This window comes from Nycticebus coucang, chromosome 7, assembly GCF_027406575.1.
Source record: "Nycticebus coucang isolate mNycCou1 chromosome 7, mNycCou1.pri, whole genome shotgun sequence".
NCBI classification, from domain to species: Eukaryota; Metazoa; Chordata; class Mammalia; order Primates; family Lorisidae; genus Nycticebus; species Nycticebus coucang.
This window is the reverse complement of record NC_069786.1, coordinates 65,442,880-65,459,511: the sequence shown is the minus strand read 5'-3', so window position 1 is coordinate 65,459,511 and position 16,632 is coordinate 65,442,880. Positions and strand designations below refer to the sequence as shown.

The following is a 16,632-nucleotide window of genomic DNA, read 5'->3' as shown; positions in this document are numbered from 1 at the left end:
CTGTTAAGTAAAAAGATGATTTTGTTTTATCGAGTACCATATTAGAATGATTTTGGTGTGAGTAAAACTATTGCTAATTATCGTTGGTTTGCAGCACTTCTCTTTTGTTACTTAGGAATGCCAAAGAAAGGGTAAAATCCCTGTTACAATGAAGGCTTTCTTGCTGGTAATCAGCAGTATTTGGTCTGCTTGCAACTGGGCCTGCTTTTTCCCTGAAGTTTTATTTCTATTGACTTTCTTTTCTTTAGAATTTAAACATTTCCTTTCTATCTCTAATTGCTGAAACTCCACTAGGGGAGCACTTGGAGGGAAATAAAGAAAATGGGTAAAGTCATTCTGCTGCAGTAAGGGCTCACCAAGAACCGTTCTTCACACAGAGTCTACATTCAAGCTGTCCAATGGGCCTTGCCTTTACTGTCCTCTTGACCCCATCTGACATGTCACATCACAGATAGACCTTTGAAGCATTCTCAAGGTTGAGGTAGGATTCAGAGCCCTGAGACCTGGAGGAAAGAGAGAAAAAAATCTCTTATTTAGTTTCTACCATACAAGCACATTATAAATATCCCCCCTGAGATCCTGAGTTCCTTCTCAGCTATTAGTTACTCTGCTCCCTCTTATAACAAAGTTTTGTAGAGTTTTCTTTATTCTTCTTTCTTTCTTGAATCCATTGGAAATAGTCCTTCATCTATACAAGTTTCCTGAAAATAGTGACTGCCATCTGGCTAAATCTAATGGTTCTTCAATGCCACCCCATCATTGAACTACTCCCCACTATCATTCTTTTTTTTTTTTTTTTTTCTTGAGACAGAGTCTCAAGCTGTCACCCTGGGTAGAATGCCATGGCGTCATAGCTCACAGTAACCTCCAACTCTTGGGCTCAAGCGATCCTCTTGCCTCAGTTTTTTTTCTATTTTTAGTAGAGACAGGGGGGTCTCACTTTTGTTCAGGCTAGTCTTGAACTCATGAGCTCAAGCAACCCACCTGCCTCAGCCTCCCAGAGTGCTAGGATTACAGTCATTCTTCATCATTTTACTCTGCTCTATTTGTTCCTATGGGTCATTAATGTCTGTCTTGCCACTCTTCCAAACAGAATGTAAATTTCATGAGAGGAGGGATTTTATCTCATTGCTTGATATTTAGTACCTAGCACATCTATAGATGTGCAATAATTGTTTTTAGGTAAATTGTTTAAGAAAAAGCTGTAAGAATTTTCAGCTTCACTTGTAATTTTGTTTCCTTCTCATTCAATTTTTAGCACAATATCTAGGAAATCAGATTTCAGTAAATATGTTGAGGGCTACGGTGTCAGTCACATACACCAAGGCTGGTGGGTTCTAATCCAGCCTGGGCCAGCTAAAGCAACAATCACAACTGCATCAATAAAAAACATAGTCCCAGCTACTTGGGAGGCTGAGGCAAGAGAATCGCTTAAAGCCCAAGAGTTGGAGGTTGCTGTGAGCTGTGACACCATAGCACTGTACAGAGGGTGACATAGTGAGACTCTGTCTCAAAAACAAAAGGATAAAATATGTTGAGAAGAATGGAATTATGACTAAGTGAAAGGTGACACTCTGTGGAATAACTGGTTCAGGGCATAATGACATTCACACACCAATGCTTTGCTGATGAGTATTCAAATTACCCGAGGCCAAGTTTGTGCAGGGGGCTGGGCTGAGTCGCACCATTTCTAGTGGCTGGAAAGTGACCGCTCTCATAATCCTGGGGTGCAGCTTGCCTTCCTGTCTCTTTGGTTGGACTTTGTCTGTTTATTCTGACCCAGTGGTTCCCTGGGAATAACTATAAGGACGAGATAGGAATGAGACCAAGGTGTTGTGTCGACCTAAAAGAAAGCATGTAGCCCCATAACTTCTTTTATATAGAACCAACCCCTTCTATATAGAACCCATAACATTAGATATGGTGCCCATTATAAACATTTCTTCACTCATGAGAAGGTATTTTACTTCTTTGCACTATTCTTTGGGAGAATTTCCTGCACATTTTTTTCTTCTTGTTGCTCAGTCACTTTTGTATTAGAGCTTATATGAGATTTTTCATTATTATTTCTTAGGAACTTAGAACTGTGTCATTCTCTCCCAGTGCTGCAGTTTTGGTGATGATTGTGTGTATGGGAAGATGGAGGTGCTGTAGACCCAGAATCTTTGGAGCAGCCCTCTGTTAATAATATGGAGACCAGAGGAAGGCTGGTCCCCATTAGCCATATTTTTTTTTCCTTTTTCTTCCTTTACTTACATGTATCTATTTATTTTTCCATTGGGCACATTTTTTTTTTTTTGAGACAGAGTCTCACTATGTTGCCCTTAGTAGAGTGCTGTGGTATCATAGCTCATAGAAACCTCAAACTCCTGGGCTTAAGCGATTCTCTTGCCTCAGCCTTGCAAGTAGCTGGGACTATAGGCGCCCGCCACAGTACCTGGCTATTTTTTTTTTTTTTTTTTGTAGTTGTCATTGTTGTTTAGCAGGCCTGGGTGGAGTTCGAACCTGCCAGCCCCAGTACACGTGGCCAGTGCCCTAATCACTGAGTACGGGTGCCAAGCTGTTGGGCACATTTTTAATTTAGGTGTAAGATCAGGTCACCACAGAGAGGAATTTAGGGCTTAAGACCCAGCTAGTTTAAGAGGCAGAGGGATAAGGAAAACTAGATAGCATGTGTTTTCTCTTGGCTTTGGATTACAGAAAGGTATTCAGACCAAACTTGAGGTTAGCGCCATTCTGCTAGCCCTTGAAGGGTGACTATATTTTCTTTCCCTTTCCAAGGTGCTGAATTTCTATTTCCATTTTATAAATCCAATTATGTATAGCTTTTTTCTTTTTTATTGCAAGCCACTTCAATGTTTTTTTCTGGAAAGAGGCAGGAAACAAACACTCTTGTGTTGTTCTCTTGTATATTATTACTGCCCTCCCTGCTGCTAGTCCATGATGGCAGCCACCTCAGGGACTTGAAATTGACCAGGGGTGGAGGCTTCAGGAGTGGGGGTGGTCCTTGCTACTTTATGGTCTGTGTTTTGATATTGACTCTCCTTTTTGTTCTGGTACTCCTTCTGGAAAGCTATGTTTCCTAGTATAGGGTTTTCCAGAATTCCTAGATTATACCAGATTAAAGTCCTTTGTGGAATATGTCATAAATTGTAGGCAACTAGGATTGGCTTAACTTCTCCCTCCTTCTGAAAGTGGATGGGAAACGGTCTTGAAGAAAGAAACCCCTTTGAACCTGCTTGGGTTACTTCCTTTTCTTTTCATATTCTCTCTCTCTCTGTCTCTCTCTCTTTTTTGTTGTTGTTGTTGCAGTTTGTCTGGGGCTGGGTTTGAACCTGCCACCCTAGGTATATGGGGCCGGTGCCCTACTCACTGAGCCACAGGTGCCTCCCTTCATATTTTCTTTTTAAAAATTTTCTAGTCTTGTTCCATTCAATCTCATTCTTCTGTAATTTTTCACTTCTTCCTATTACTCACTCTGAAGCCTGTAAGTGGTAACATCTATATCTGTTGACATAGATTATGGAGCCAGACTGCTTGTATTCTGGCTCTCCAGCTTTATCAGTCGTGTGATCTTTTTCCAATTCCTTAACCTCTCTGTGCCTCAAGTGCCACATCTATAAAATGGGAGTGATTGTGTTATAAGAATGAAATATCTTTTTTTTTTTTTTAGAGTCTTATTATGTCACCCTCGGTAGAGTGTCGTGGTGTCACAGCTCACAGCAACCTCAAATTCTTGGGCTTAAGTGATTGCCTCAGTCTCCCTAGTAGCTGTAACTACAGGCACCTGCCACAATGCTCTGCTATTTTTTTTGTTGGTTGTTGTCATTATTGTTTAGCTGGCCTGGGCTGGGTTCGAACCTGCCAGCCATGTGGCCAGTGCTGTAACCACTGTGCTACGGGCACCGAGCCAAGTACGAAATAATTTTATACATATTGAGTATTTTCCCATGTTTCTGGTACACAGCATTTAATGTCTGTTACTGATGACGATGATTATCATTATTTACTTTACTGTGTGAGTAGTGCTCATAAGAAAGTGCTGGTGGCCAAACTGGTAAACCTTTCCTGGTGAATCATTGCTTTGACTGGATTAACTTGGAGCCAGAATGAGTAATAGGGAGTAACTTACAAAGGATGACTCTAAGACCTTGAAAAGTTCCAGTGTCTGGGCTGAACTTGTATCATCATAGTTACTTCATGTTTGTTTGTTTTTTTCCAATATTGGCTTCAGTTTCTTAAACTACCTTTAAGAAACAATAATTTGTCTTTTTTATGTTCTTTTTGGCCATTTTGTCAATTTGTGAGAATAAGATGTATTTATCATCTTCCCATCAGGATAATAAAGGATAGTGCCTTATATTTTTATCATTCGTTGCTGCAAAGGATTTCCATTCTGGGAGGTCCTCTAACTATTTTCTACGCCTTCCTCCCTGATCATGTAGACAGAACTATAGCATGGGACATTTTTTGCTCCCAACCAAATCATAACCAGGAAAAAAACCTTTTTAGATCTTGCATCCATGTTTTGGGGTAGCTTCCAATCTGGAGGGGAACAAACCTGAACATTATTATTTGGAACTTGGAGAAAATAAAGAAGAGGAAAGGAAGGAGTGGTGTGAGGAAGCTTCTTTTCACATTTTTGTGCAGTATAAACCTTAAAGGTCTGGAGCTTACTTAATAGGTACTTGTTCATCTTTCCATTAAGACAGAGCTCAGCAGGAAGATTTTCTTGGTGTTCTGGTGTGTGGTTGCCTTCCCCCTTGCACTTGACCTTATTTGTACTTAACATGCTGCAGGACATTTCAAGCACATGATGGATTTGTCCAGTAGGAAACTGTCTTTAAGGTTAGACTCAGCTTTTCCAAGCAAACAAATCAAAATAAGATTTTAAATTTGGAAACTTGAAGGATTGTGGCTTCCTGTTTTCTGACGTAGCCTGAAACTCATTAATTAACGTTTTGGGAAAGAGAAGTAGAATGCATGCATGTCTTCCTTCGCTCGGTGCGAACAACTTGGAGCTGTTCTCTCTAAAAATACCTTCCATTTTAATATATGAGTGAGTATATGTAACTTTGGCAATATGGATAGTTAAGACTTAATAGACTAGTTTTGAACTTCGGGAGATGAGACGATTTAGGCTTACTCCTTTACTGTACAAAATAGTAGAAAAAGATCATTTGCGAGTCCATCTTTTTCCAAAGAGGGAAAATCATTTGGGAACAGATTTCTAAACACAGTAGAACCTACAGAGTTGACCACTTCCCTACATTGGCCACTTCCTTAAGTTGATCCAATATCATGGACCAGACATGTGCCACATACATGTATCAGTACAGCAGGCCTGGTTCCTTACGTTGACCACCTCTGTATGTTGACCAGCTGTTTGCAGTCCCTTGGTTGGTCAACCGTATTTACAGTATTTGGTGGAGCTGGAGAGCTCAGTGCGATCTTCCCCATGAACACCCACCTCAGGTTCACTGTGCACAGAAGAGATCAGAAGGTGTGCAGGGATTGAAGGACATCCTCTGCTGATTGAGAGAGATTCTGTATCAGTGTGGATGGAGACAAGAAAGCTGTTCATTTGTCATTCTGAGTGTTGAACTGCTGACCTCTGGCCAATCATAACACCTTCCCTGATGACATCAAGCTGGCCTTGTTGTTTGTTGGGGGGAATGAGCCACGCCAGTAAACTTTTAGTTATGTTGGTGGGATACTCGCCTTAACTGAGATAATGGCAATTCAAGGCCAAATAAATTTTCTTCCTAAAAGGTAGCTCATCTATTGCAAAGAGCCAGATTTTTCTGAGTTTCTTTTTTTTCCTACTTGCTGCTCTTAGAAGGCTGAGTGACAGGCTGACTTTAGAAAGTGTTTAGCACACAGGGGGAAGGGAATCTTGACCTTTTTGCATCTCTTGAATAAACAGAGTTGTGTGACCCATCTGAAGTCATGTTTGTAAGGTGTGACATCTCAGTGATGAAATGACAACAATAACTTTAAGCATTGACTATTTTTAGACTACGATAAGACAAAATAAAGTTCAGAAAAAATTTAAAATTTTAGTCATTTATTTAAAAATACCTTCCATTTTAATATATGATTGAGTATATGTACCTTTGGCAATATGGATAGTAAGGATAGTAAACTAGTTTTGAACTTTGGGAGATGAGAAGATTTAGGCTTATTCTCTACTGTATGAAATAGTAGAAAAAGATTATTTGAGAGTCCGTCTTTTTAAAACTTTGAGTATCAGCATGGCATAAGTTTAATATAGTTTCAGCATAGAATTTTGTGCACTGCTTCTGCTTATAAAAACTTTGGGATTATTCAAAGAATTATCTTTTTTTTTTTTTTTCCTCACTATGTAGCTTTGGTAGAGTGCCGTGGTGTCGCAGCTCATAGCAACCCCAAACTCTTGGGCTTAAGTGATTTTCTTGCCTCAAACTCCTGAATAGCTGGGACTACAGGCACCCTCCATAACACCTGGCTATTTTTGTTGTTGTTGTTGTTGTTGTTATTGTTTAGCAGGCCCAGGCCGGGTTCAAACCCACCAGCCTTGGTGTATGTGGCCAGCGCCCTAACCACTGAGCTATGGGCTCCAAGCCAAAGAATTATCTTAAGTATCTTTATACACCTATGAAACCTCAAATTGGGTTCTCAAATTCAAAATTGAGCCTCATAGTGGGACTGTGCTATCTGGTCTTTGAAATCATAACTAACACATTCCTTTTCCTTGGTTAAAATGAAATATGAAGACAATCTAAGAATCACCATAAAAATTTTTAGACTGGGTGTGATGGCTCATGACTGTAATACCAGCACTCTGGGAGGCTGAGGCAGGAGGATTGCTTGAACTCAGAAGTCTGATGCCATGGAACTCTAGCCTGGGAAACAGAGTGAGATTCTGTCTCAAAAAAAAAAAAAAAATCTTTAATGAAAAATGTAGTCAGACCAGGAAGATATCCACCTGTAAGAAGGAAAGTGTTTGAAGACCATAAAGGGCAGAAGTTCAAACTATTTTTAAAAACAGAATGAATTAAAATATTCACTCATGAACATTTTATTATTAATAAATAACTCACCGGACCTGTATGAAGTGCCTGGGATAATGGGTAATGAGTAATATCCCAATACCTGTATGAAGTGGTGAGGGGGACCCCCCTGGGCAATTGAAGCAGCATCAAAAATATACTACTGGGACCTGATCAAACTAAAAAGCTTCAGCACAGCCAAGAACACAGTAAGTAAAGCAAGCAGACAGCCCTCAGAATGGGAGAAGATATTTGCAGGTTATATCTCCAACAAAGGTTTAATAACCAGAATCCACAGAGAACTCAAACATATTAGCAAGAAAAGAACAAGTGATCCCATCTCAGGCTGGGCAGGGGACTTGAAGAGAAACTTCTCTGAAGAAGACAGGCGCACGGCCTACAGACATAGGAAAAAAATGCTCATCATCCTTAATCATCAGAGAAATGCAAATCAAAACTACTTTGAGATATCATCTGACTCCAGTAAGATTAGCCCATATCACAAAATCCCAAGACCAGAGATGTTGGCGTGGATGTGGAGGAAAGGGAATACTTCTACACTGCTGGTGGGAATGCAAATTAGTACGTTCCTTTTGGAAATATGTTTGGAGAACACTTAGAGATCTAAAAATAGACCTGCCGTTGGATCCTACAATTCCTCTACTAGGTATATACCCAGAAGACCAAAAAATCATATTATAACAAAGATATTTGTACCAGAATGTTTATTGCAGCCCAATTCATAATTGCTAAGTCATGGAAAAAGCCCAAATGCCCATCAATCCACGAATGGATTGATAAATTGTGGTATATGTACACCATGGAATATTATGCAGCCTTAAAGAAAGATGGAGACTTTAACTCTTTCATGTTTACATGGATGGAGCTGGTACATATTCTTCTTAGTAAAGTATGTCAAGAATGGAAGAAAAAGTATCCAATGTACTCAGCCCTACTATGAAACTGATTTATGGCTTTCATATGAAAGCTATAACCCAATATGGGGAAGGGGGAGAGGGAGGGAAGGGGGAGGATAGGTGGAGGGAGAGTGATTGGGATCATATGTACAGTGCATCTTACACAAGGTACATGTGAAACTTACTAAATGTAGAATATAAATGTCTTAACATAATAACTAAGAAAATGCCAGGAAGGCTATGTTAACCAGTGTGATGAAAATATGTCAAATGGTATATAAAACCAGTGTATGGTGCCCCATGATTGCATTAATGTACACAGCTATGATTTAATAAAACAAACAAACAAACAGAAAAAAACAGAAGTGGTGGGGTTTCTAAAATGAGTAAACTAGGATCCATGATCTCAGCAGTTTCCATTATGTCATGGGGGAAACTGATAAATAGTCAACAGAACGAAGCCTATACTTAGGTTTCATGAGGGACACGGTTCTGAGTCTGGGAATTCATAGAGGGACAGACAGCATGTTATTCCTATAAGGGGCACCCTGAATTCCCTCTAGAAAACCAGGTCCAGAAAATAGCACTGAGGTGACCATATGTACATAATGTGGCAACAGTAACGTGTGCTGGTAGAGCACACCATGCTTTTCAAAGTACTCTACTGGGCTCCTCTACCCTGGGCAGTGTATCATCTATTCAGAGAGGATAGGCAGCTTGTCAGGGTGAATAGCTGCTGATTTCTAGGCCTGCTTTCTCCCGCCAGTCTTCCAGTGAAGGAAAAGGCCCTTCATTTCCCAAAACATCTGGGGGAGCTATATTATTTTCCTGGGATTTTATTTGTATTCTGTGAAAAAAGGATCCATCCTGAATTAAATTCTTTTTTGTTCTTCAGCCGTCGGCTCAAAAGTTACTTCTTTAGGGGATATTTTCTTAGGCCCCAACCCTCCCCATTGGAAAGTCTTATAGCTCTTTATGCTTTCCACGTTCATACTTAACCCAGTTTATAATTTGCCATTTGTGTCATTATCTGATTAATGTTTCTCCCCATCCAACTGTATTTTCCATGAGGCTAGGGAACGGGTCTCTTTTGTTTACCAATATACGCTTAGCATGTAGTGCCTACATATAGTACTTACCCCAGAAATGTTTGCTGAAGGATATTTGAACTTTATTTGCTATTTCTGTTTTGTGTTTTTTTTTTTTTTTTTTTTTTAAATAGAATACCCAACATGTGAACAGCTTACTTGTGCCAATGGAGCTTGCTATAACACTTCTCAGAGATGTGACAGTCTAGTTGATTGCAGAGACCATTCTGATGAAATGAACTGCAGTAAGTGACATGCCTGCGGTGGGCACTGGTGTGCTGATCTGGTTTGTACTGGCCTGGGAGAGCCAATCATACACATTTCTTCCCAGGTTCATGTTCAGTGAATAAATCTTGGTAGTTTCAAGTCACCATCAGTGGTAGTAATTATACCATGAAAACTGGCAAACATTACAAACCAGAGCTTTTTTGCTCCTGGAGAACTGATCATTAAATATTTACCAGCACACCACTGCCTTATCAGAATCTCTTTTTAAACTTGAGATAGAATCTTCCTATGAGATTAAAGGGCTATAATGCAGTTAAATTCTCTTTCTTTCTCTTCTTACCCTGTGTCCCAGCTAACGTCTGTTTGCATAACGAGTTTGCATGCAACACTGGACAATGTATCCCAGAGACCTATGTCTGTGACCATGAGGAAGATTGTGAAGACAGCAGTGATGAACGCGATTGCAGTATGGTCATTTCTTTATGCTGAGTCATGTTGTTTTTGTTTTGGCTTTTGTTTTCCTACCAATGTACCACTTTTTCCCAAGGGAAAGAGTCACTATATTTGATGGCTGATGGAGCCGGAAGATCATTTAGACACCATGGCATGGGCCTTAGTTGCTGGACTTGGGCTTCTTTATCATCTAAGGATTTGTGCAGAGTTGAGAAGTTGCTCATGGAAAGTTTGCATTATTCTCTTGGGCTACAAAGGCTCAGGGTATTTTGTATGAGTGGACTCTCAAGTTACCCAAACCTCGGGAATGGAGCTGATAACTGATAGCTGATTGAGAGAAGGAAAGGAGGCTCCTCGGCACTGGTGGTTCTCTCTTTGAAATCCCTACCATGTTAAAGTTGGAGGGTCAGGAAAGTTTCAAAGTGGCATAGGTGGCTTTTGTCACCTTCCCTCCTTCACTGACCCTACTTTTACTCCACGCTGTAGCCTGCAATGCAAGCTACCTCTCTTGCTCTTTCCACCTTGCAACTTGTTTTTTTGGAATGTGTAGAGTTAGAAGACTCTGTGAGAGTTTCTCTAATTCCAAAAAGTTGGCAGCTTTTTGTGACCCTTTATTTACTAGTATATATCATTTTTCTTCATACCTGTTTTTATTGGTTGGTACGCATGCCTTAGGGTGCTAAATATTTTCAATATCATCCCAGTTTTCTATAAGCTGTGCCATTTCCATTCTGGAACCTGGGTTTATTTCAATAACTATATTAAAGAGAAGGTGATAGGTGGGGTGGCTGACTCAGAATCATTTGGTCCTAGGTTAGCAATTACAGTGTTTGTGGTAAAGTAAGAGAATGTTGGACATTGGCACTTTTGCAGCGTCCTTACCCAGGCCTCAGTCTCCATTGCACTCCATCTTGTTTTTAATCTTGAGAAACAGAGACTGGACCTTGAGTTCATTTCCTGGACCCAAAGCTGCTGTTATTTCCTCTTCTTTGTCTTTCTCTTCCTCCTTTTTTCCTTTTTATCAAGATACTTAAAGGTATTAAGTTGACATAGAAAGTTCAGTTTCTGGGAGCTCTGTTTAGGCAGGAAGGTTGGCAGTTTGATGTTTTCCAAGTGATTTGTGTCTTTGGAGTACAGCTGTTGCTTCCTTCCAGATTATCAGACCTGCAGCGGGAGCCAGTTCACTTGCTCCAGTGGCCGATGCATTCATCAGAACCAGGTCTGTGATGGCCAAGAGGACTGTAAAGACGGTGAAGATGAAAATGGATGTGGTAAGGAGCCGAAGAGATTCCTGTTGAAAAGTATTTTCTCCCTTTTTTTTTTGAGACAGAGTGTTACTATGTCACCCTCAGTAGAGTGCGGTGGCATCACAGCTCACAGCAACCTCAAACTCTTGGGCTCAAGCGATTCTCTTGCCTCAGGCTCCCAAGTAGCTGGGCCTACAAGCACCCGTCACAAAGCCTGGCTATTTTTTGTTGCAGTTGTCATTGTTGGTTAGCTGGCCTGAGTTGGTTTCAAACTCGCCACCTTCAGTGTATGTGGCTGGCGCTGTGTAACCATTGTGCTATGTTCTGAGCCAAAAAGCATTTTCTTAAAGTCTTTTCTAGAACTTGTTTTTCTTCCTTTCCTTTTCAGAAATGTCAGCTGACAAGTGAGCCTCAGGGTTGGCTGGAGATTAAGGAGTTGTTTAGGCACTTAGTGGGTTAGGAAGGAGGGGATTCCACTAACTTTTCCTAAAAAGACTCAGAACTCAAATATAGATTGAAGTATTATTAAGTCAAATTAGGTAGGACATGGCTCAGTGCCCATGGTGCAGTGGTTAGGGCACCGGCCACATACACCGGGGCTGGTGGGTTCAAACCTGGCCTGGGCCTGATAAACCACAATGACAACAATAACAAAAAAATAGCTGGGCACTGGTGGCGGGCGCCTGTAGTCCCAGCTACTTGGGAGGGGGAAGCAAGAGAATCGCTTAGGCCCAAGAGTTTGAGGTTGCTGTGAGCTGTGATGCCACCATACTCTACCGAGGGCAACAGTGTGAGACTCTGTCTCCAAAAAAAGAAAAAATAGGTAGGACAGTCCCTCCTCTGTCTGTATTCCACTCTGACTTTCAACCCGTTAAGACTGCCTATTTTATTATAATCAGATTTACCGATACGAGAACAGTAGGCTGGGCAATGAGGAAAAATAATATGGGAAAGCGTGATTTGTCTTAGACCTTATAACTTTTAAAAATGAGTTTGGACCTTGATAACAGTTCAGGTTTATTTTATTTTATTTATTTATTTATTTATTTTTGATTTCCAAGTGTGTCACTGACATGCAGTGGTGATAGAGAGGCCACACTGGGAACACAGGGGATGGAGCTAGGGTTTGTTAGGTGTAGGAAATGCTGCAATCCAGGGAAATTTTTAAAGGTTCTGAGAAGGAAATTGCCAGTGATCGCCCCTTCACACTGCTGATGCCATCAGTAATACCTCCAGCGGTTCAGGAGCTACTTACACCCATACCCTAAGGCAAGTTGTCTGCACAGTTCTCCCAGTTAGAATAGGGAGATGCTTGTTCTTCTGGTTTTATATTTTGGTGTTCCAGGAAGTGCTCTTCCTTCTTATATTTCCTATAAGAGTTTTTCATATAATGTTGACATTTCAGTAAATAAACAAAAGAAATCAAACAACCAAAACATAACTCAGGAGTCCTGGATTTAACTTGGTGGCCCTTCTAGTTCTATAATTCAGAATTTAAATAACTGAATCTTCTCCTGGGAGGGTATGAATCTAGTTTGTTGATAATTCAGGCCTATAGCTTATTTTTACTCTTATTACCTGGATGGGGACTGTCTCCTCCAGAAAGAATGGAATAATTCCATTATGCTACTCCTTAGAGTCTCAATAAAAACTGATGGTAGAATTAGAAACTACCAGTTTATTGTAAAATATAGGTCATTTGTAGATTTCTGTTATCTACTTGGTCTATAGCTTCTCTTAACCATTGATCAAAACAGAGCTGGCTCTGCCTCTCATGTCTCCTCTAAACCTCTTTCTCTTTTTTTCCTCCACAGAAAGCAACACTTCTGGTTCAAGTAACTGCGCCCCAAGAGAATGGGCTTGCCCAGGGTCTGGGCAATGCATCTCAATTTATAAAGTTTGTGACCGGGTTTCAGATTGTCCGGGAGGAAAAGATGAAAACAGTACCACTACTGGAAGTTCCTGTGGTGAGTATGGAAATTTATCTGGGTAGCTTCTGGTCTGTTTTCTAGACCAGATTCTCAAACACAGCATGTTATCACTTTGCATTTGCATAACAAACTACCCCAAGAGTTAGCGGTTTAAACTGACAAATGTTTATTATAATATTTTTTACAGTTATGTGGGTTGGCTAGATAGTTCCTCCGGCCCTGTACTGGCTCATTCATGTGTCAGGATGTTGCAATCTAAGCTTGGGCTAGCCCTGGCTTGTTTGCATGGTGGTGGCAAAGACAAGCGTTAGTGCTCAAGCCCTTCTAAGGCTCTATTAAGTCATGCTTAGTAACACCTTACTGTCCAAGGCAAATCACGTAGTTAGGCACAAAATGGATTGAAGAAATAGACTCCATCTCTTGATTGGTGGAGCTTAAACATTTTGTGGCACCCCCCCCCCCCAACCTCCACTTCTAGAACATGCACAGGAAGACTTTTTTCAGTGGCAATTTTGATGACTCTAAAAGTGTTCTTCAGATTTTATTCCCTGGTTCGTACATTTGGAAAAATGCCTTGTCTGGCCATACTAAAAAAAATTTTTTTTTCTTCTGGTTCCTGGGTAATGTGCTTTGAGTTATTCTCTAATGATAAACTTGAGGTGACCATGAATGGTGTTGTTGAATTCTGTCTTGTATGACCACACTCACTAAAGCAAACTGACTGCAATTAGGTTTTTTTCTCTTTTGTTTTGTGGCTGTAGAATATTTCCTCCACCATCAACTCTGTGGATAGCTGACTGTCCTTTAAGGAAATACAATTTATGACCCTGATTTCTTTTTTATATATATATATATATTTTTTTTTTTTTTTTTTTTGTGGTTTTTGGCCGGGGCTGGGTATGAACCTGCCACCTCCGGCATATGGGACCGGTGCCCTACTCCTTGAGCCACAGGCGCCACCCTATGACCCTGATTTCATGAGTAGCACATTCTCTAACTAAATTAGTGGCTGCCTAGAAGTACCCATGTTACTGTGCCCCAAGATTATTTTTATTTTTCTGACAAAACTTGAACATAATACTTAAATATGCAGAAACCAATCCCCCCACCCTCATTTCATTTGGGAGCCCTTTAAAAAAATCTCACAAAATTAACAAGAGATATGTAGTCATAGTACGAAAGTTAGAAAATAAAAATTAACAGATATAGAAAAATGGGGTGGCACCCGTAACTCAGTGGGTAGGATGTTGGCCATATACACCTAGGCTGGCGGGTTCGAATCCTGCCCAGGCCAGCTAACAACAATGACAACTGCTACAAAAAAAATGGCTGGGCACTGTGGTGGGCACCTGTAGTCTCAGCTACTTGGGAGGCTGAGGCAAGAGAATCACTTGAGCCCAAGAGTATGAGGTTGCTGTGAGCTGTGATGTCACAGCACTCTGCTGAGGGTGACATAGTAACACTCTGTCTCCAAAAAAAAAAAAGTAATCTTCTGAAATGCCATCACTAGAAGCTAACCACAGTTAACACTTTCAGTATATATTCTTGGTCCAGTTACTTGGAGTTTTAAGCCCCTTTTATTTTGTAGACACAGATAGACCTATGACTTATTTTTCCCCATAAATTTAACATTTACATAAAGACTTATACTTACACATTGCTGAAACTATGAAAAGTTTTCTTTTGTTAAAATGTGGGTTGAGCTTTTATTGAGTAATATTACAGTAATGTTTGAATGGTGACAGATTTTTCTGTACCTCTATGTCCTGCTTGCTTAGGTTTTACTTATGGAAAAAAAAAGAAGCTGTTAGGTAGACCCCTCTTGGCCAGAGGTCACCATTTATTTAACAAAATTCTTTTCTCTTTTTAGATGCAAGTATGTGTTATGCCTTGAACTGTGAACACCAGTGCCATAAGTCACCACATGGAGGAGCATGTTTTTGTCCCCCAGGTTTTATCATCAACCACATTGACATGCGTACTTGTGTTGGTAAGTGACACGTGGGGCTTCTGGTCTTTCATCACAGTGCCCTGATGGGTTCCGTGATCTCTGACATCAAAGAGTGTGCACTTGTGGATAGGAGTGATGGTCTGGCCTAATAAAGAGCAACATAGTCCTCACAGAAAACCTGGAAAATGTGAAGTTTTAACACTGCGGAGCTTTTGTGTGGTGCCACGGCAAAGGAGTGGTTTTATGATGTGTGGTGGCTAGTACGTGGCAGCTGTCCACTATCTGATGATGGAGGTCATCCTTTTGTGTATTTGGAATCAGAGTTGATACAGCTGGCCATACTGGTTACTAAATTCTATGAGTTTAGTAGGTAGATGCCACTTTGAGACCCTCGAGCAACCCTGCCTTGCTCCCCTGGACTATTTTCCAGGATGTGCAAATGTTCACAGCATCCAGCAACTAAAGAAAGAGTTGTTACCTGGCACAGAAGAGGATCAGTGGGTCACTGCTTAGGGGACTATACTGGTGGGTCAGTGCCCATACTGTACTATGCTGGATATTCAGGCCACTGATAATTTTTTTTTGAAACAGTCTTGCGCTGTCACGCTGGGTAGAGTGCTGTGGTGTCATCATATCTCACAGCAACCTCAAATTCTTGGGCTCAGGTGATGCTCTTGAGTATCTTCCTGAGATGTTTCCTAAGTAGCTGGGACTATAGGTGCCTACCACCACGCCTGGCTAGTTTTTCTATTTTTAGAAGAGACCAAGTCTTGCTCTTGCTAAGGGTAATCTCATAACTACTGAGCTCAAGTAATCCACCTGCCCTGGCCTCTAAAATTACAAGCCTGAGCCACTGCTTGGAACTAACACTGGTGACTGTTATGAACAAGTCACCAGTGCACCAAATATTTCCCCACATCTCTCCCATCTGACTTACAAAACTGTTTCCTCCTGCTGAGAGTTTTTTGATAGTCACTGTGATTGGGATGGGGCCTTATGGAGGAGAATTATACATGGTTAAGTATCATCCATTCTCATTTTCTTAGAATTTGAGCAATGTTCTTTTTTTTTTCTTTCTTTCTGATTTGCATGTGAACAACAAACATTAGCAGAAAGTGATCACTGAGGCTTAAAAAAACTTTGCTTTTCCTGGTGTTCGGAAAAGGCATCTGGAAGGCAATTGAAGCTATTCATTAAAATTGTTTCTAGACATCTACGGCTCTCTATAACATAGATGGTTCAGAATTTTCCCAGAATATTTGTATTCTTTGGCTATTCCTTAGAAATTTGAGATTTGTTAGGGTGTTCTGGGTAAAAACAAGCATAACAGGCATAAGAAACACTTTCAGAAAAGTATTTCTTCTGAAATAATTTCTAAAATATTAATATAATTTGGCAAAAAATGGTTGAATTTGGGTAAACCTAATGAAGTTTATTTAGTCCTTAGCCTCAGCTCATGGTTTCCAGCATAACTATACATCATCAAATACGGTTGATCTTAATAACTTGCCATAAAAATGTTTTGATACCAGAAATAAACTCTGGTTTGCAAATTAAACTTGGCATTCTTGAGAACTATAATTGTGGGATTCAGTACCTGTCATAGGCCAAGAACAACTGAATTTTTATAACTGATGAAGCAATTCAATTGAGGTTGTCCTTATCCTGTTCAAAGTGGGTAATTTTAGGTTTTTAGCATCAGGACCATATCCCAAAATTTGCCCTTGGTGTAATTGCTCCTCTTAAGTGACTGTATTTGAGAAGTTAAGATCAAGTGTTTTATACA

At 40.4% G+C, this 16,632-nt stretch overlaps 1 protein-coding gene across 1 annotated transcript in view; it reads left to right on the top strand.

Moving 5' to 3' along the window:
* LRP2 (LDL receptor related protein 2) overlaps positions 1 to 16,632 on the top strand; it is a 234,320-nt gene that overhangs the window by 65,861 nt on the left and 151,827 nt on the right. The window contains exons 5-9 of the mRNA XM_053597902.1: positions 9,171 to 9,281; positions 9,617 to 9,730; positions 10,872 to 10,988; positions 12,779 to 12,931; positions 14,766 to 14,885. Of these exons, the coding sequence (XP_053453877.1) occupies positions 9,171 to 9,281; positions 9,617 to 9,730; positions 10,872 to 10,988; positions 12,779 to 12,931; positions 14,766 to 14,885 (615 nt within the window). The remainder of the gene's footprint in view (positions 1 to 9,170; positions 9,282 to 9,616; positions 9,731 to 10,871; positions 10,989 to 12,778; positions 12,932 to 14,765; positions 14,886 to 16,632) is intronic.